Source organism: Leopardus geoffroyi, chromosome A1 (assembly GCF_018350155.1).
Source record: "Leopardus geoffroyi isolate Oge1 chromosome A1, O.geoffroyi_Oge1_pat1.0, whole genome shotgun sequence".
In the NCBI taxonomy this organism is placed as follows: Eukaryota; Metazoa; Chordata; class Mammalia; order Carnivora; family Felidae; genus Leopardus; species Leopardus geoffroyi.
Genome location: NC_059326.1, coordinates 106,880,755 through 106,901,485, shown reverse-complemented (window position 1 = coordinate 106,901,485; position 20,731 = coordinate 106,880,755). Strand labels below are relative to the sequence as shown.

The 20,731-nt window shown below is 37.9% G+C and overlaps 1 protein-coding gene across 1 annotated transcript; it reads right to left on the bottom strand.

Annotated features, from left to right (window-relative positions):
* Positions 1-3,031: 3,031 nt before the first annotated feature.
* Positions 3,032-20,289, bottom strand: MINAR2 (membrane integral NOTCH2 associated receptor 2). Its single transcript, XM_045482441.1, has 3 exons — positions 20,030-20,289; positions 6,758-6,985; positions 3,032-3,219 (listed from the first exon to the last, which is right to left on the bottom strand). The coding sequence occupies exons 1-3, from the start codon at positions 20,192-20,194 to the stop codon at positions 3,040-3,042; spliced, it is 573 nt and encodes a 190-aa protein (XP_045338397.1). The 5' UTR covers positions 20,195-20,289; the 3' UTR covers positions 3,032-3,039.
* Positions 20,290-20,731: the final 442 nt, after the last annotated feature.

Sequence of the window (20,731 nt, the reverse complement as noted above, 5' to 3'; positions counted from 1 at the left end):
CTGGATAAATGGTGCGGCCAAGGACGCTTTTTCTTTGTTTTCTACCCACTAAACTCTCCACTAGGTGACAGCAACATGAATATAATTGGAATAGCCATTAATGGGTTATGTAAAAAACAATTTCATTTATTCTTTTAAATCTGAGAGCAGCACTTTAAAACAGGATCCACACTTGGAATGTTTTTCTCTAGAAAATTACCAGACTATGCTTTCAGGCCTCCCACACACTAACCTAATATCCAAAAACCAAAACAAAACACAACAAAGCAACAGAATAAAACTTTTGTGGGGAGCATCTTCTAAAGAGCCTGGGAAAGATCACTGTTTGAAACCATTATCACTGAGGAATTTGGGGAGCCCAGACTTCCTCACCCAATTTAGAAAAAAAAGTGGTGACTAAAACAGTCATTTTTTGAACATAATAGTAATTACTATTTATTGACCACCTATTAGGTACCAAGGATTGTACTGAAATGCTTTAAAAATATGTTCACTGAATCTGGATCAGAGGTTGTTTTAAAAAGCCCAGATTTGAACTTAAGCCTGTTTAGGGCCATCACCTCTGTATTTTCCATGACCTTATGCTTTTTCTGCTAGAGCCATTTTCAAAACCCATACAGAAGAAGAAACTGGAACGGCTTTCACGGTATGATTTTGAGGGCACACAGGAATATACTGACTCGTCTTTTGACTTTCCCTTTCATGTAGATGCATCGCATTAATCCAATGAGGGATAACATATTTTGATTCTATAGTTACACTGAAGGCTAAACGTGAAGATTGGTTTGGGAGCAATGCAAAGTAATAAACACATCATGTTGAAATCTAAATGACTGCTAGCTAGCATCATGGACGAGAAGCAGAGGAGGGCTGGAGACAGCAGGGGGGATGGATGCCAGGCTCCTGACTGGGCAGAAAAGAAAGGTAATGAGATGGGGGTAGGGGCCAAGAAGTTGAGGCAGGCAGGTTGACACAGCTGTCCTGTGGTTATCCCTGCTGAGTGCCCCTAGAGAGCCTTACCTGTAAGTGACCCTGGACAGCTGGTTGTAACCTGGTGCAGCACAAATGCTTTCCACGTGTAGCAGAGACCTGAACATGGTTTGAATCCCTTAGAGGCGAACTTTGGGCAGACTTCACAAACTGGGTTAATAGCAAGAGGTTGTCTGCCAGGCATCCACAGTGAGCGGGCCTGCCCTTGGAAGTCCCCCGGACCTTTGTTCTCCTTAATTCAGTTCTAAATTGGATGACAACGTATTATAAAGGTGGAGAGGAATAAGAAGTCAAGTACTACAAATATGGCTCAGACTACCGTTGTGCACGATGATTCTATTGTACGGTAAAGCTGCACTTCAATAATTTTCATTTCAGGTAACTCTAAGAGAAATACAGTAGAATGGTGTGCTAGTCCCAAAGGGCAAAAGCTGATGAATGGGAAGAGGAAAAGGTCCCTTTTCTGTTTTATGCACTAAACAGTGTGGGGGTTGGAGTGGGGGTAGTCCTGAAAGAAGAGAAAGGAGTGGGCGCGTGATGTAGGGTCCAGTGTTCTAGGAAAAAGATAAGGGAGGTGACTTGATTCTCTATCTGTAGCCAGAATCATGTCCCTGGTTATCTGTAGGCAATGTCAGGTACCTCAGGGTACGTATAAACTAGCACATACTAGTTGCAACAATTGTCCTTAACTATGCAACTACTTACTAGGACCCAAGTATTGTTCTTATCTGGCTCCTGTTTAGTCCTTAGGCAAGCCCCACGGGGGAGCTGATTCTTATCCTTTCTCAGAGACAATAACTTGCCCAGGGTCCCACAGTTAGCAGAAGACAGGATTCAGATCCCATTCTCTTGGCTGTATTTCCTCTGCTTTTTGAGGGCCTTCCTCTGAGGCCATGGCTGGTGATACATACTCACTGAGAGCCACCAGGGGTCACACTAGCCAATGCGGAGCAATTAGTAAGCAAGATTGGCTGGAAAGGTAATTAATTTTGGGGTGCCTGGGTGGCTCAGTGGGCTAAGCATCCAACTTCGGCACAGGTCATGATCTCACAGCTGGTGGGTTCAAACCCGGCATTGGGCTAAGTGCTGTCAACTCAGAGCCTGGAGCCTGCTTCGGATTCTGGGTCTCCCTCTCTCTCTGCCCCTCCCCCACTTGTACTCTGTCTCTTAAAAGTAAGTAGACATTAAAAAAAAAAAAACTAAAGAAATGTAATTAATTCTATAACTATGGCCTGTTCAAGTTTAGGTGTACTGACAGTGCGACATCAAACTGAGGCATTAAAAAGGAATCCTGGGAAAATAAGAACATGTTTGAGTCAAGCCCCTCCACCACCCCTTTTTTTCTGGCTTAAATAGGAACAAAACGAGATAAGGCAGCTTGAATCCAACGCAATAGATAGCACAACCACAAGTTTTTAACCTGTATATCTGGCAGCTAAAAAATGATTTGCCCAACTTCCTTCCTCCCTTCCTTCCTTCCTTTGAGAGAGAGAGGGGCACACGTGAGTGAGGGACAGAGAGAGAAAGACTCCCAGGAGAGGCAGAAAGAGAGGAAGAAATGGGGCTCCCCGGGCGAGCTACTCACCCAACCACGGGGGACTCAAGCTCAGGAACTGCCAGGTCATGACCTGAGCGGAAGTCAGGCACTAAACCGGCTGAGCCACCCAGGTGCCCCTGATTTGCTCAGCTGTCTTAGGGAGGAAAGGACGGTGGGGGTGGCAAGGAGGTAAGACAAAGCTGCTGACAATTATTGGTGCGGTTTCGTTCTCTATTCTGAGTGTTAACTTTTGGTTGTATATGGTGACTTTTCTGTGATCCCCAGAAGTCCTGCCTCCCAAAGGAAAAAAGCCATTCTGGGATTCTTACAAATTTCGTAGAACAATGGAGAGAAAGCCAGCTTATCTCCAGCAACATTTGTGTTCTACGAGACAATTACATTGAGCTGTACATTCAACCATACATTCATACTACTTGAACCTGTTTTTCTGCGAATGTTTATTTAGAAAGATTTTTAAGAACTTTCAAGTGTCTGTGTCTGCGGCAGTTTCTTTAGGTGAAAAACATGCAAACGGTCACTATGAAAACCAAGATGCAGGCAACAAGGAGCAAAATCAGACCTATACGACAGTATTTCGAATGCTTTTCTTGTTCCTCTTCCTTTTTCAGTAAGGTATCAAAACCGGGCGTGTACATGTCTCCCAACCAAAACCGTAGGTCATTAGGATTTTCCTAAAAAAAAAAAAAAAAAATTACATAGGAGACTAGGATCAATCATCAGTCAGCGTTACAGACTCCTTGATACTATAGAACAAGATACTCTCAGAGGTTTGAAGGCCAATAGTCCTATTGCCCTGGGTGAAGCTTAAGGGTCATGGTTGCAGTAAGAGAGGCTAGGCTTCCCTGAATAGCATCATTATTTCTCATCATCAATGGCTAGCAGCCAGCCTGCCCACCCTCTCTGCCTCTCTAGCCTCAGGGGTCGATGACTTACCTTTAGGCTAGCACTGCCAGGAGAGGAATGGCTCACGTATAGGGAGGTGGGTGGATACTGATGATGGCAATACCATTCTTCGACCACATGGCTACTACTTTCAATGTCCTGCTCTTAGAAAAGCTAAAATATTAAAATAAAATTTGGATGAACTGTGCAGAAGGATAGATGATCTTGAAATCCTTGTCGAAATCCTCTCTTACATTTTGCTTGTAGTTTGCCCTGGTAACTAAATATGGGGTTTCTTTTCTCCTTTCTTACTGATAAAACTCTTAGTATTTTAGAAAAATGGGACTGACCAAAGGCACTTGGAATTTTATAGCCTGTAAGAGGTGGAAAAGTTTCAGAACATACGTTAGGGGCTCTTTCTGCTAGTTATGAGCTATGGATAAGGATGGCGATGAAGAAGTTGAATTCATGAGGTATAGAAAGAAATTCTAATGAGAACAAACATCATGACTTCCAGAAACATCTCTTTAAAAACTTAGTGCTTGGGGCACCTGGGTGGCTCAGTCAGTTGAATGTCTGACTCTTGATTTCAGCTCAGGTCATGATGCCAAGGTCTAGGGATTGAGCCCTACATTGGGTCTGCACTGAGCATGGAGCCTTCTTGGGATTCTCTTTCTCTTCCTCTGCCCTTCACCCATGCCCCACCCCTCTCATATTAAAATAAAAGGGCTGAAAAATAGTATCATGAGGTCTATAAAAGCTCTGAGGTAACTGTATATGTGGAGGATGGTTAGGGAGGGGACTGACTTTGGTTTTAGTGAAGCAATACATCTATCATATTTACATTTGATCCTCCTAAACATAACTCATGGAATTTTCCAACAGAAACATTATTCCTCATTGCCAATGATGTTCAATCTCCTCAGCCATACATTCGAACTTTTCTGTTTAGTGGTTTTGAGAGCTATTCTATTACTTACACTACAGTGCCAGCAACACTGGACTATTTACTGTTCTCACAAACTCTCTCACTTTCTTTTTTTGTGCCTTTTTTCTTGCTACTCCTGACAGAAGAGCTTCCCCACTCATGCAAACTCTCCATATCTTTTGGAATTCTACTGATTCTTCAAGTCCAGCATAAATTGACTTTCTCATGAAGCCTTTTTATAATCCAGTGTGGTTTTGTCCTCGTTTGAATCTGCATAGCACTTTCTACTATTATTACAAACACTATCCTCTTCCTCTATCTTGTTTTATAGTTATGGTTTGTTACTTTGATCAGTTAGATTAACTATTTGACAACAGGGACAGGAATACTCATCTTTATAGTCCCTTTGCCATTCATGTGAACAACATGGAGTGGAGAAGAAGCTCTAGCATACAGTCAAGAAATGCTTGCAAAATAAAACAATACATTTTTTCCTAATTGTAGAAAGTGACTTCTTAAGCAGCCCAGGTATCCATCGATAGATGAATGAATAAAGATATGGTGTATACACACACACACACACACACACACACACACACAATGGGATGGTATTCAGCCATAGAAAAGAATGTCACCTGCCATTTGCAAAAACATGGATGGAGCTAGACAGTATTATGCTAAGGGAAGTATGTCAGTCAGAGAAAGACAAATACCATATGATTCTACTCATGTGGTATTTAAGAAACAAAACAAACAAGCAAAGGAACAAGAGAGAGAAGAGAGAGAGAGAGAGACAGAGACAGAGAAAGAGAGAGAGAGAGAGAAAGAAACCAAGAAACAGACTCTTAAGTATAGAGAACAAACTGATGGTCACTAGAGGGGAGAGGAGAGGGGGATTGGGTTGGGTGAGATAAGTGATGGGGATTAAGGAGTGCAATTTTCATCATGAGCACTGGGTGATGTATGGAACTGTTGAATCACTATATCGTACAACTGAAACCAATATAACACTGTATTTTAACTACACTGGAATTAAAATAAAAACTTAATAAAAAAAAAAGAAAAAGAAAAAAAGAAAGTGACTTCTTAGAGGTCCTGATCTTCAGACTCCTGATAAAAACAAAACAAAACAAAACAAAACACAAGATTACTGTTGCTAGGGGGGAGTGTCTGTTATGGAAACTTCCCTGGAAAAAAAGGCTAGATTAAGTAGATACATCAAATCTATTAGGAGATTAAAAAACCTCAAAGTCTCTGGACAAGAAGATATTTCAAGAGTGCACATAAGAGATTTTTAAGTGTAAGATTTTAAGGGGACACAATGCTATCCCCTTTTCAACAGAAAGAAATCTTCAGGTGCTTAAGTTACGGGGCTCAGAGCAGATACACCTTGTTACGTGAAGGGTATATGGAAAATATCAGGCCTCCCTGACCCTAGGGCAAACCGAGGCTGAGGAGGAATCTAGTAAAAAATACAGGGCCACCCTCCCTGATGTTCAGGTATGTCTAGATCTTCTATACATGTGACAGAGGACACCACCAGTGGGGTTGGGGTGGGAGTGCGGGTGGGCGGTGGGGAAAGAAAAACTGAAGTTGGGTTTAGGCTGGGTGAATGAGTTCATTGCATACTTTTCCTGTGTTGAAATGTTTTTGTTTTGTTTTGTTACTGAGACACAGGAAAATGTCCAAAATGTAAATCTGCAATCTTAAATCATTGAGTGGGCTTGGAATAAGATGACCTTTGATGAGAACTGCCTTGCACAGTGCCTAAGACAGAGAATTTAATAAATATTTTTGAATAAATGCAGAATAGGGAATTCTTAAGTATTCATAAAATAAATGGTCATAAAACTAGGGGAAAACATACATAATCTGCCAAATTAACTTTGAAAAACCTTTTACCTTCTAGGTAAACCTTTCTGTATCACATCATTTCCTCCTCTCTACACTATACAGATGCCAGAAATTGCTGACACTGTAAAACTCAGAACAAATCAATAAACATGTACTGACTGGGACAGAGAAAAGGATGCCAGATGCCACAATGATCTGACACCTGGACATCTGGGTCTAGCGAAAAGGGGTGGTCACCTAAACACCCATTTAAAAAAATTTTTTAATGTTTATTTTTGAGAGAGAGAGAGAGACTGACAGAGCATGAGTAGGGGAGGGACAGAGAGAAATGGAGACACAGATCTGAAGCAGGCTCCCAGCTCTGAGCTGTCAGCAGAGAGCCCGATGCGGGGCTCAAACTCATGAACTGTGAGATCATGACCTGAGCAGAAGTCGGATGCTTAACCGACTGAGCCACCCAGGCACCCTTATATCCATTTTTAAAAAAGGAAACTTCAACTGATCTTCTTCAGCAACTGAAGAAGGTGATTCTTTGCTTTGAGTACCTTCAGGTGTCCAGAAAGGTTTGTGTGAAGGGAATGCCTGTCATATTCTTCAACGGTCCATGAGGGGTTCTTTTTTCTTTCTTCCATAGCTTCCTCCAAACTTATGTCACCGTACAGTGGGTTATTCTTCAGAACAGAGGACAGGGATGGTGGGGGATGATCCGTAGCAACAGCACGCTGTGCACTGGGTCCTCTCATTCGCTGAGCAGTGATAGTCTTCTTCTCTCTCTGTTAGGAGGCACAGAGACAAGTCTCCTCTTACCAATGGGCCACTCACTGATGGCGGAGGATGAAACGTGACATAACTGCCCCTGAAAATTTGCTGATTCTGCCTGGAACCCCAACAGATTAGGACAATGAATGAGGAAACGATTCTAGGATCTGGTCTGACCTAGAATCCTGTCCTTAACTGAGTTTTTTCTTTGCATGTGATCTTGCTCAGCTTCAGTAATCATTCATTAAAATGCTATTTTATCACTACAGAGAAAGAACGCTGTCCTTTAATTCCAATCATAGAATTCTGAACAAAGCCAATTTCTTTTCCAGCTCACTTGCACTGAGATTTAATAACATTTTACTTCTTTCTATTTGTGCATTCCACGACCGATAAAAATAATATTTAGCATTGCTGGATTAATCCAGCAAAGTGAAGATTACAAACATTTTATAGATGTGCCTTGGCTTTTACAAAAACTCTCTTGGGACTCCTATTTCAGGCAGTTTGGAGGACAGAACAGCATCATATTCCTTTATATGTGTAAAGACCAGGTGGCTATTAGATGGCTCTAATATTGACTTTCAGATTTTTTAAACCTTCTTTATTGAAGCAAAATATACAATAGAAAATCGCACATATCATAAATGTATAGCTCGATAAATTTTCACAAACCAAATAAACCCAAGACGCTACCAAGAAACAGAGCACCTACCAGCACACCTCACTCTGCCTTGCCCTTCCCCTGCCTAAGGACAACCAGTGTCTCAAGTTTAACAGTGGAGGCCAGTTGTGTTTTTGTGTCTGATCTGGCCTTCAGGTTTGTATTTTGCTTTTTTTTTCTTTCTTTCTTCTTATGGCTACAAAAGTATCATGGAGGTAGAAAATATTTCCATTAAAATTTGTTCATTGGTTAAATAAAGTTGAGAAGAAACAAAAGCTTATAGAGTAATGCCTCAGTTATCATGGGGCTTCAAGGGAGAGGAATTTCACATAAGTTAATTTTCAGAAAACTTAGGGTTAACCCTTAAAAGCTAGTGACACATTTCACTAATTTACAGCAATTTTTTAATGCATATGTTTCACATATTTCAGACTTCCTAAACAGGTTCAATAGCAATTGATATTCCTCTTAGTCATCTTTATTATCACCATTATACTGATTCCTCAGCATATATTGGGGTATATAGGTCACATTGAATATGTATTTATGTAAGCTAAATTGTAAACTAATTTTACATACAGTTTCCTTCTGAAATGGCTGATAAGCCAAAAAAAATCATCTAGGTAAAACCATTCACATTCTCTTCAGCCTTACATTTCCCTAATTTTCTTAACCCATAGATTTTTGACATGCTTAGCGGTCAACTTGGAGATCTTCTCTGAATTTATTATGTTGTTGGTCTGAAAATCAATTTATATTCTACAATACTGAAATTTGCAATGAAATAATACATCATCTTGACTTAGCATTTGTCTTTAAGATGGTTGACCTCATAAAACATGTTTCTGAATTTGATATGAAAACAGTTTGATATGAAATTAGATCATTTCAGCTTCGCATAATTCTGACTCAAGGCTTTTTTGTTTTTTTCGAGGATAGATATCTTTGATCATCTTTGAGAAGGATAATTCTTTGGACACTGACAAATTTGCTTTGTCAGTTCTCTTGCCTACTAGACTATTCTTTGAGCTTCTTAAATAAGAAAGCTCTGTAAATGAGGAAAATACAGTTCGGGGGGCCAGGAAAAAATAACAGACTCTATTACAGTGTATAAAGACCCTGAAAAACTAACATGCACAAGATAAAAATTTATCAGACCTATAGTGTAAAAAGAACATGCAAACCCTTAATCTAAACCATATTCTTGGAAGTCTGGGGTTTATCTTAATACATGGTGCCATTTATTTTTCTGTTGCATGACAATTTCATGTCTGAAGGCATGTGAAGGGAAAACTAATAGAATATTTTTACTAAGATATATAATAGAATATTCTTTACTAAGAATATGATAGCAATATAAAAAATACTAATGATGGTTGAGGTTCATTCACATTTTGATAATTTTTCTCAAATAGCCTACGGGAAAAAAAAGCATGTATTTGATTCTAACTCTCGACCCCACTAGATTATATTTACCAAAGGAAAATTCAACAGTAATTCTATTATTTTAGCCATATGGACTCTACAATAATTTGTATTTTAAAATATTCAAGGAAAGTAACATTTCAAAGCTTACCTGGACTTTTCCGTATCACCATTACTTTGTCCATTTATCTTTTATACACTTAAATCATTATTTACAACATTTATATATAAGTAAACTATCAACCAGCAAAATTAGTGAAATAGAGTGCACGTTGAGACAAACAAAAACTGAGAGTATATAATTAATAGACCAATAAAGAAAGAGCCTCTAAAAAAACTGTACTCCAGAAAGAAGAAACTTGATAATAAAAGGAAAAATTAAGAAGAAATGCCGAACAAAACAAAACAAAACAAAAAGGAATATGGAAAAAATATTGATAAGTCTATCTATATCTCTCTGTATATATCTAAGTTAAGTATTGATTTTATGGTAAAACAGAGATAATAATCACCAATTTGGGAACTTAAACAATTTTTAATTTATTTTAATTTTTTTTTTATTTTAGAAAGAGAGCAATAGCATGAGTGGAGGAAAGGGGTAGAGGGAGTGGAAGAGAGAGATGGAGAGAGGGGGAGAGAGAGAGAGTCTTAAGTAGGTTCCACACTCAGTGCAGAGCCCAGTGCAGGCCTTGATCCCAAAACTCTGGGATCATGATCTGAGCTGAAATCAAGAGCAGGATGCTCAACCAACTGACCCACCCAGGCACCCCTAATTTGTGAGTTTTTGAATAAGGGATAACTAAGTCACTTGACAGTAAAATTTAACACAAATATTTTTTATTAGAACATTTTAAGAAATCAGGTTAGTGAGAGGATAGATTTATTAGTAAAAAATAGAGAAAGAATCCATAGTTTCTTTAAAAAAAATTTTTTTTTTCAATGTTTATTTATTTTTGGGACAGAGAGAGACAGAGCATGAACGGGGGAGGGGCAGAGAGAGAGGGACACACAGAATCGGAAACAGGCTCCAGACTCTGAGCCATCAGCCCAGAGCCTGACGCGGGGCTCGAACTCACGGACCGCGAGATCGTGACCTGGCTGAAGTCGGACGCTTAACCGACTGCGCCACCCAGGCGCCCCAAGAATCCATAGTTTCTAAATCAGTACAGCAATAGAAAAAAAGATAAAGGAAACTTGATAATAAGACAATAAAATTGAAACCAAGAATGGGGGAACTTCAGCAAAATAGAACAATTTTAGAAATAATCATGTTAAATGTAAATAGACTAAATTCTTTATTTAAAGACAGAGATTGTCAGGTCAGATTTTTAAAATTAAATGAAATTATGTAATATTTATAAGAGGAGAACCTAAAATATAAGGACTCAAAAATGAGAGTGAAAGAATGTGAAAAGATATACTGGCAAATGAAGAAGAATGGGAGCTATGTATTGTGGTGACTGGTTAAATGCCTATGAATTTTATCCTCTTCTCCTAAGCATAAAGGATGGATGACTGTCTTTCCCAGTCTGGCTTGAAGTTAAATTGGGGCCAGCTAAACCACCTCCAAGCCTGGCCCCTGAAATCTTCCACAAGATTTTTGGCTCATTTTCCATTTTTGTGTCACTGTTAAGTAAGGGTTCTGTGATGGCAGAACTACAGGATGAAAGAACTTGAGGCCATGGGTTATTGCTTGAAAAAGAGTTGCCTCTAAAATCCACCTGCCCTTTTTTAGGCTTCTCGTGAGCATGAACATTCTTTTTAGTTACTGGTATTTTGTGGGGTTACGTGTTAGCACAGCCTAGTCTATCCTCCCTAATAAAGTAGTAGATCTTGAAATTCCACAAACATGTGGCATGGACTTGCAGCCAAAAAGTTGAAAGGGATGAGAGAAACATCAGAAGCTGGAATGATGGTTATTCATATCCTATAGGAAAAAAATTTTTTTTGCATAAATGTCATTTGTTGTAATTTGGAATCTAATCACCTGTAGCTCTAGGAGAGATACTTGTGAAATAATCAGAGAATTCATGTACATATAATGACATTACAATAATCATAGCATTAATGTGCTACAAGAAAGAGATGAGATTAGAGACAGCTGCACAGTTGGAAAGAAGAAAGAAAGTAGAGAGGAATCTAGGCATCTAGAAATGTGATGCCTTCTATTGTTGAAAGTCTGTTTGTAGATCTCAATACTAAAACACAGAATTATTTTTTTTTAAAAAGCATTGAGCAAAAAATACCTATTGAAATTTCTCAACTGAATAAAATGACTCAAGATAAAGATCATGCTAGGCTGTGCTTTCATAACTGTTATCCCTGAGAGCCTCTATGCAGTTGTCACTGACTCTAAAAATACAGAAATGGAGGCAGAAAAGCAAGGCATTACAGCCTATTTGAGAGCTATATCTTCAAAGAACGTAGGTGTGTTTACTGACATATAAAAGTGTCTGCAAGTAGTCAGTTATGTCAGGTAAGATACATTAATAAATAGCTTCCTAAATTCTGTAAAGAATGTATTACCAAAGAAATCACAAGCCTACACCTAAAAGCTTTTAAATGTTTAAAATTAAAACAAAACAAAAGAAAACAATGACAATAACCCTAGATTTCTAAATGTCCTTGAGTAGGAGTAAACTTTGAAGTCTATCCTTGAAGCAGGGTCTACTTCTGATGTGGCAAAAGAGAAAAGTGAACAAGGAGATGCTTCCTAAAGAGTGTAATCAAGGACTATAGAGAACAATGCATCAGAAATCCTTCTAAAAAGCAGAATCATGTCCTAATCAATCTTCCATATCCTCAAAGAAGGAGGCCATGCAAACTACTCCCATGGGATCTCAGAATTACTTTGGAATAGTGACAGCTGTGTCTTTAATTTTTCCCATTCAGAAAGGGAGAGTTTATATATATATATGTGTGTTATTTATATATTGTGTACATATATAATATATGTTATGTAAATATTTTTAACATATAAGTGTATTTATATATGTATATGCACTATATATATGCTGTATATATATATATATATATACACACACACACACACACTATACATACATATATATACACATATACATATATGTATATATACATACATATACATGTATATGTATATGTATACATATACATATATGTATACATATACATATACATATATGTATACATATACATATACATATACATATACATATACATATACATATATATATATATATATGCATATATAGTGTGTAAATATATTTGACAGAATGATAAACTGTGGCAAAGCCTAACTAGCAAATCCATTTCTTCTTAAGGGCATACAATGGCAAGGACATATGACTAACAACTCATGGTTGACCCCTAAAATCCCTTGAAAGATTCCTGGGTTACTCTCTTTCCAATGTTCAGACCTATGGAGATTCTGATATAGTAAACCCTCAAAAAGGAACAGTCTGGATTCCACTTGGAAGCCAGGCCTTTAGGACATCTACATCACCCACATCAGATGTTGTGAAAGATACATTTTATTGTGTTAACTCAAAATTTGTTTCCATAACATAACTTAGCCTGACTAACCACTAAGAAAGTATATATTTAGCAGACAAAATAGGTATTAAAATAAAAGACTTTGTTAGTTACAGAGAATTGCTATAAAGTGAATAAAGACAGATATCATCAGTAAAATATAACAATTTTAAACTTGTATGTATCTAATAAAATAGTATCAAAATTTATAAAGCAAAACTTGACATAATTACAAGGAGAAATTTACGCAGAGAATTTTTATCAAGCAGACAAAACAATTACTAAAGATAAAGGATTTGAGCAATAAAACCGAGTTTGATCAAGTCACATATACTGACATCTTCATTAAACAACTGAATACATTAATTTTAAAATATACACTGGATAGGGGCGCCTGGGTGGCGCAGTCGGTTAAGCGTCCGACTTCAGCCAGGTCACGATCTCGCGGTCCGTGAGTTCGAGCCCCGCCCCGCGGCGGGCTCTGGGCTGATGGCTCAGAGCCTGGAGCCTGTTTCCGATTCTGTGTCTCCCTCTCTCTCTGCCCCACCCCTGTTCATGCTCTGTCTCTCTCTGTCCCAAAAATAAATAAACGTTGAAAAAAAAAATTAAAAAAAAAATATACACTGGATATTTACAAAAGTTGATAATGTACTAGACTTTAAAACAAATTTCAAAGACTCAGTATTATATGGATTGTGCTGTTTGAACACAGTCAACTTAGTTAGAAATTTGTATATTTATATCAAAAAGTTAAAGTACCACGTTTTGTAGAAAACTAAAACACACACTTCAAAGAAATAATGGAAATTAAAAATTTAGAATAGAATTAAAATGGAAAATGCTACATTTGTAAAATTGTTGGGTGGAGTTGAAATGGTATTTTGAGGGAGTATTACAAAAATATTTTCTTGCATTATAAAGGCAGAATGAGAAAATGAGGTAATAAGAAACAATAAAGATAGAAGTAGATATATTACATTGTATGTTAACTGCAATTTAAACAAATAAAAAAGATAGTAGAAATCAGTAAATATTACAAATTAAAAAACGAATAGAGAGGATGAACAATGTTGAAAAATATTTCTTTGGAGAGGCTAAACAGATTAAAATATCTCTGGCAATACAGCTCAGGAAAAATAAAAAGACACAAATCCAGTGTTAGAAATGTAAAAGAAAGAATGAAAGAGATGTAGCAGAGATTAATAAATGTAATAGGAGAATAATATGAGCAACTTAAAAACTTTATATGCAACTGGGCAGTTTCCCTCATAATATAACTTATCAAACTTAATTAAGAAAAAAAATAGGGGGGCTTGGGTGGCTCAGTCTGTTAAGCATCTGACTTAAGCTCATGTCATGATCTCATGGTTCATGAGTTTGAACCCCGTGTTGTACTCTGTGCTGACAGCCCAGAGCCTGGAGCCTGCTTCGGATTCTGTGTCTCCCTCTCTCTCTGTCCCTACCCGCTTGCACTCTGTCTCTTTCTCTGTCTTTCAAAAATAAATAAACATTGAAAAAATTTTAAGCAAAGAAAAAATAGAAAATGATAATAAACCTGTGATAATTTGATTAATTGAATCAATAAGTTAACATCTACCCCAAACTGAAAATTATCAGGCCAAGAGAATATTGCAGTCAAATTCTACTGGATATCCCTGAAACAGATCATTTATATTTTGTCAAACACTTCCAGAAAATAAGAAAAGAAGGAATACTCCCCAATTCACTTTATGAAAGCTTGGTATAAACTCCAGACAAAGACAGTAAGTAAAAGAAAAGGTAATTTAATTATAGGACAATTTCTCGTATAAGCACAATGCAAAAGTCATGAATAGGCTATTGCTAAAAAGAATCCTACAATACATATAAATTATACATACCAGAATAAGATTTATATCAAGAAATAATTTTTACCTGGAGGATGATTTAAAATTAGAAGATGAATGTAACTCATCACATTAACAGGAAAAAAAAAATGCAGCATTTTACAACAGATTCTGAAAAAGATTTTGAAAACATTCAAATGTCTTTAAGCAAACTTTCCTAACCACCGGGGAAGAGTAGGGGATCTTTAAAACTTAATTAAGAGAATCTATGTAAAACTTCCAGGGCATAGTTTACCAAATGGCTGCAATATTAGAAACATTTGTTTTAGTTTCAGAATTAACACGAGGATGTCAGTAATCACAAACATTCACATATTTTTTCAGTGGAAGCCCTAAGCAATACAATAAGAACAGAAAAATAAATAAAAGGAATAGGGTTTTAAATAAAACAAAATAGCAGATAGCATGATTAGCTGTAGGGATGTTTACAGTCAAAATAAAAGAGATTTAACACTATTCCTGGATTTAAGATTAATATATAACAATTAATAGTCTACAAAAATCAATGGCATGCATGAGTAACACTTTATTATGAAACATGATTTAAAAGGTTCTAGTCTTAAAAGCAATGGTGCTATAAATATTTAGATATACACCTAACAAACTTTATGAAAACTTCTATGTGGAGAATTATAAGATATCATTGAAGGGCCATATGAAGAACTGAATAAATAAAAAGATATACCATGTTTATGGATTGGGAGAATCAAGATTATAAAGATTTCCATTTTTCCCCAATTTAATCTGTACATACAACAAAGTCCCTTTCATAATCATAAATGCCTTGAAACAAGGCATTTTGTTTATCTATTACTTGTGGGTATACAAACAAAATCAGCTCCCCAGTGACCCCAGTAATTCTGTTTCCCAAATTGCTAGAATAAGTTTTCACCAACCCCTCAAAATTTTCAGGATAAAATTTAAAATCTCAGACAACAATTACCAAACCTTTGTTGTCTGACACAGGCCTTTCTTGAAACTTGTTTCCTGCCTTCTCCTCCACCTAACCTCCCACACATGCTATTGTAATACTCAGGGTGTCCTTAATAAAAGCTTTAGTGCAAGAGGCATTTGGGTCTGATCTGAGAGCAGTATGATGAGACAGCTTAGGTGTTGTTTCTGGCAGCACACCATCCAAGGCTAAATTCCAGACCCCACTGGAGATTTTGTGAGCTGCATAAATTTAGCATAACTTGATAAATCATGTTCTGATATTTGCAAGTAAATCCCTGAATAACTGAGCGGTGCCCGTCACTCTACTTCCTAGATAATAATTTAAGAGCCTCAAAGGCTCTTCCCCAAATACAGGCTTAAAAATGGGAGTCTAATGCATATGCAGGGCATTCTTTTCAGAACGCTAATTGGAGGATTAGGAATAGAGACATTTTTAGAGAAGGCAAAACAGATTTCAGGGACCTGTCCAGAGACAGATCATTAAGAAGTACAATTATAGTATGCAAACAAGCAAAACAAAACAAAACAAAAAACTGAGATAGAAGAGACATTAGAACATAGGGGAAAAGATAGCTCTTAAGACTGTAATAAAAAGCGAAGAAAATGATTAGGAAATAAACCCAGGAAATGACACTGCCTAGAAATCAAGGGAAGAGCAACCTCTTATCCTTGGTCTTTTGCTCCAGCTCACAAGTTTAGCATGGAATGCTCTTGGGTTCTGAAAAAGATGTGATGGAAGCCAGGAATGATAAAACAATTGTGGTTTATATACACAATGGAGTACTACATGGCAATGAGAAAGAACGAAATATGGCCCTTTGTAGCAACGTGGATGGAACTGGAGAGTGTGATGCTAAGTGAAATAAGCCATACAGAGAAAGACAGATACCATATGTTTTCACTCTTGGGTGGATCCTGAGAAACTTAACAGAAACCCATGGGGGAGGGGAAGAAAAAAAAAAAAGAGGTTAGAATGGGAGAGAGCCAAAGCATAAGAGACTCTTAAAAACTGAGAACAAACTGAGGGTTGATGGGGGGTGGGAGGGAGGGGAGGGTGGGTGATGGGTAGTGAGGAGGGCACCTTTTGGGATGAGCACTGGGTGTTGTATGGAAACCAATCTGACAATAAATTTCATATATATATAAAAAAAGATAAAACAAAGAGATTAGTCTGAAATGACTCTGAAGTCTGACTGCTAATCAAAAAAAAGGGGGGGGCACTACATTATCTGAAACAAAACATATTTTATCATTTAAACTAAAAAAAAATCACCCTTTTCCTTTCATTACCTCGTTTTATAAAGCGATTGGCAGAAATATTTAGAATACAATTCCACATGCCTTCATCAGATACATGCCCCAAATTATTTTAACAACCAGAAACATTAGATTTTGGCGAACATTTGTTCATTGCACTGAGATGAAATTTATTGTGAAGCTTCTTTGCTTCTTTACTGAAAGAATTTAAGAAGGAGTAAATATAGTGGAATCAAGAAATATATGCTCATACTCTCTCCCTGCAAACATGGATGACCTGTGTATTTGCCTGGCATGGAATTCACAGCGTCCTGGACTATAGGCATGCGTGAGAACGAGTGCTTGCTTTTCTATATGCCCACAATTGCTTTCATGTGTAATAATGGCTTAAAGAATTTCCCCTGAAAATGTTATGTGAATTTTTATAGAAAAGCTTTGAGATGGATAAGGATATGCTGCATATAGTTAGGAATTCAACTTCACATTCGGGATTATGAGATCTGTGTTTTAACTGCTGAATTACCACTCATTTTGAAGGCAATTGTTGCTAGGTTAAGTCCTTTGACATTTCGTGATGTAGTCTGAATCCCAAACACCATGCACCTGGGTGGTGTGAGACCGAGCGGTAAGCTGACACAACTCTGAAGTCTGTGTAGATTTCATGTGAGTAAAAAATCTACTGCTTGAGTTATGGATTCACAGATGTATTGACTATATTCCCTAACACCACCATCTACACACACGCACAATCATCCCTCCATCCACACTATAAATAAAAAAATGCAAGTAGTATTATCTACTGTTTTGCAATGTCTAATGAAAGGATAATTTCAACACACACAACAGACTGCTGTCTAACAACAACAACAACAACAACAACAACACACATTTCTTAAACTTTTATGGGAAATATTTCCTCTCAATTGTTTTACCTCATGTTATTTTACTTGTTCTCATTTTAAAACAAATATGTAAAATTAACATTATTCTAGTTTTTCAAGTGAAAATATTGAGGCATGAACCAAGTAAGAGCCACAATAGATGTCTCTTAAAGTGGCTTACTGTGGATGTGAGACAAGAAACCAGGTTTCCACCCTCTTTATTCGATGCTCTTCCTGTTGGTTTAATGCATCCCCAGCAGACTGAGGGTTTTTAATTAAGAACTTCTGACAGGGCCACCTTATGCACCCTTAACGCCTCAAATGCACCTGATACACTTTGTGCCTTCTTCCAGGTATCTCTACAGCTACTTAAAACTTTAGTAAGTCCTTTATTTTAGGTATTTATTTTATCCCACAAATATATCACTCCTCGATTTTTTAAAATACAGCTAATGAGAGAAGAACTAGTTATTCACAAATTGCAAATTAAAGTAGTAAATACAAATAATTGTTAGTCCTAATTTGTGTCATGGCTACCCAGCTAACTGAATTTGTAAGATTTATTTCCCCTCACCCCGTTATTTCAATAGTAAATTAGCCTTTATTCTGTCATTTTAACATTATTTTAGGGTAAAAGGATAATTAAATCGAGTTCATGTGCAGTTTAAAATTACCAATAACAGGGGTGCCTTGGTGGCTCTGTTGGTTAGGTGTCTGCCTCTTGGTTTCTGCTCCGGTCATGATCTCACAGTTTGTGAGTTCGAGCCCCACATCAGGCTCCACGCTGACAGTGCAGAGCCTGCTTTCCTCTCTCTTCCTCTCTCTCTGCCCCTCCCCTGCTCACTCTCTCTGTCTCTCTCTCAAGAATAAATAAATACACTCAAAGAACAATTAAAAAAAATTACCAATAACATATCTAAAGACATTCATAGCAGGTTTTTACCTCCTTGTTTTTTTGTTAAATAACCGCTTCAACTCATCAGGGCCTACCTATTGAAAAAGACGCCCCTTAAAAATTGGATGCATTTCATTCAGGTTTAGGAACAACATTCAACAGAGCTTTAAACTGTGAAGATTCCCATGAAGGAAATAGGTCAACTCCAGTACCAAACAAAAGATGTTAGATTGATACGTTCCAACCTCAAAGGAATTTATTGGATATGTTTTCTTCTACTAAACTTCATAGCATAGGAGGGCCAAGGTTTTCTGAACTGATTTTTGAGTCATTTTATTCCGTGGCATAAACAATGAGGAGGAATTTATTGTGTTTAACTTAAAACACGAAAACAATAACCAAAAAGGTGTGTATGGGTGGGGGGAAGAGTTTGGAGGATTCCAAAAGGGAAGGATGCAAAATTTTTTAAAAAGTCAGTTGTCATAACAGGCTGCCTTATGATGGAAATAAATTAAAACCCTTATAGGTGGAGGAAACACTTACATAATCATTTGAGTGTACTTGATTTTGAATGATCTCATGATAAAGGTCCCGAGGAGCCCACAAACACACCACAAAGGAGTCACTTTACACCAGGACTCATGAGTAGCAACTGTTTCTTAAAAGAAAACAAATTTCTGTTCAGGGAATTTGAACCACTCCAAAGGACTTAATGACTTGCAGGGGTTTGTAGGTCAGTCACATCTGTTCTGAAATGAAATGCTTCTTCCTGTTTCTAAATTGACTAACCCTTAACCCCATTAGCCCTCACGTCTTAAAACAAAGATTATTCCTGTTTCTTGAGCCTTCCAACAGTCAGGGCCTTTATGTTTATTCCAGCACATGGAACTCATCACAGTTTTATTCCTCTCTTTTGGTCAGCAAAAAGAAGGAAGGTGCAAAAGAAGAAAGCGAAAAAATAAAGTGTGCACTGGGTTTGAAGGTCTGATTGTTATGTCTTGTCCACATGGATACCTGCAGAAAATAAGAGTATCTAAAATAAAAGGGAAGAGTTCCCTCTATTTTGTTTTCCTTCAATCATTGGGTTTCCATTGTTATGCTGACTCTTCTCTGCAAGAAATGAAAGGGAGCCAGCCTAAATAAGGCAAGAGCAAGTTCCCCGTGGTCTCAGAGGCTGTGTTTGAGTCCCTTTTTTAAGCTGCTGCTGCTTTGGGCTTAGAATTTACCAGAAGAGAGAGGTAGATTTTCCCCCCAGAGTCTTATTTGCAAAAGTAACAAGTGGTTTGAAAAATTCTGAAGGAAAGGAGTAAAATGAAAACTAGGCAATAAAATGAGGACGGGCTGCAAAGCTAGTGCTTGGCGGGAAATGAATGTTTGCAGGAATTCACATATTTTATAAAGTGATCAGAGAGTTTCCTTACGTTAAGGAAGAGAGAAAGACCTTTTTTATATTGCAAGGGCAGCCACCTTGCACCGTGTTCCCTACAGCCTTCCCCCCACCCTCCCGGCACAAATAAGGAAATAGTAGGTAGTGAGAAAGAACTGATCCTCGCCTGGGGGCTTTATGCTGTCCTGGACTTTACCTGTGAGTACACGAGGTTTTGCCAGTGCTGGGCAGCAGGGTGATTCCCACCTGGAAACCTCACCAGGCTGGCCTGAAGAAGAGCTGAGTTCCTCATGAAAGACTTCACATCGAGCCGCAGGAATTTGTCAGGATGGTTGTTATTTGGCAAAACAGAGAGATCCATGTCTCCCCTCGTCTACGGTGGAAAACAAAGGTAAGTGAGGCTGCTTCTGTCAGACTCGTCCATTATTAATGAGCCTGAGGATGCTCCGGTTGGCATCTGAAACCAGGTCTCTCAGCTACATGGGGGAGCTGTTCTCAAAATGATATGCTGACGCACACAGACAACGCAGCGCCCTGCCTTGCCTTTCACACACAGCACGCCAACACACGCACACACACACACACGCACACACACGCATGCATGCACACACACACATTTAGGAGGCTTAAAAGGGACAGATGGGGTTGTACTCGTTAAATTACACAAAATGCCAAAATTAGATACATAGTGCTTAATGTCTCTCCATGCAGGGTCAGACATAACGGTTTAAGAGGAACTAGTCTTTGGATAAAGGCTGCCAGAATTTCAGTGTCACAGTCCATAACTGGAGCACATGAGATATCACCTGTAAGGAAGAGATTTCTGAATTTTTCTCTCTGAACATTGCCGAGCTAACACAGCTGATTTGGCCCCGCCGATGCAGTCTCCCATATGATA

Excerpts from the sequence above, each read along its gene's own strand:
- MINAR2 (XM_045482441.1), bottom strand. The coding sequence starts at position 20,194 with ATGGATCTCTCTGTTTTGCCAAATAACAACCATCCTGACAAATTCCTG. Across the intron at positions 6,986-20,029 it reads AAAACCTCGTGTACTCACAG|AGAGAGAAGAAGACTATCAC; the intron begins GTAAAGTCCAGG and ends GCCTCCTAACAG. Across the intron at positions 3,220-6,757 it reads ACCTTTCTGGACACCTGAAG|GAAAATCCTAATGACCTACG; the intron begins GTACTCAAAGCA and ends TTTTTTTTTTAG.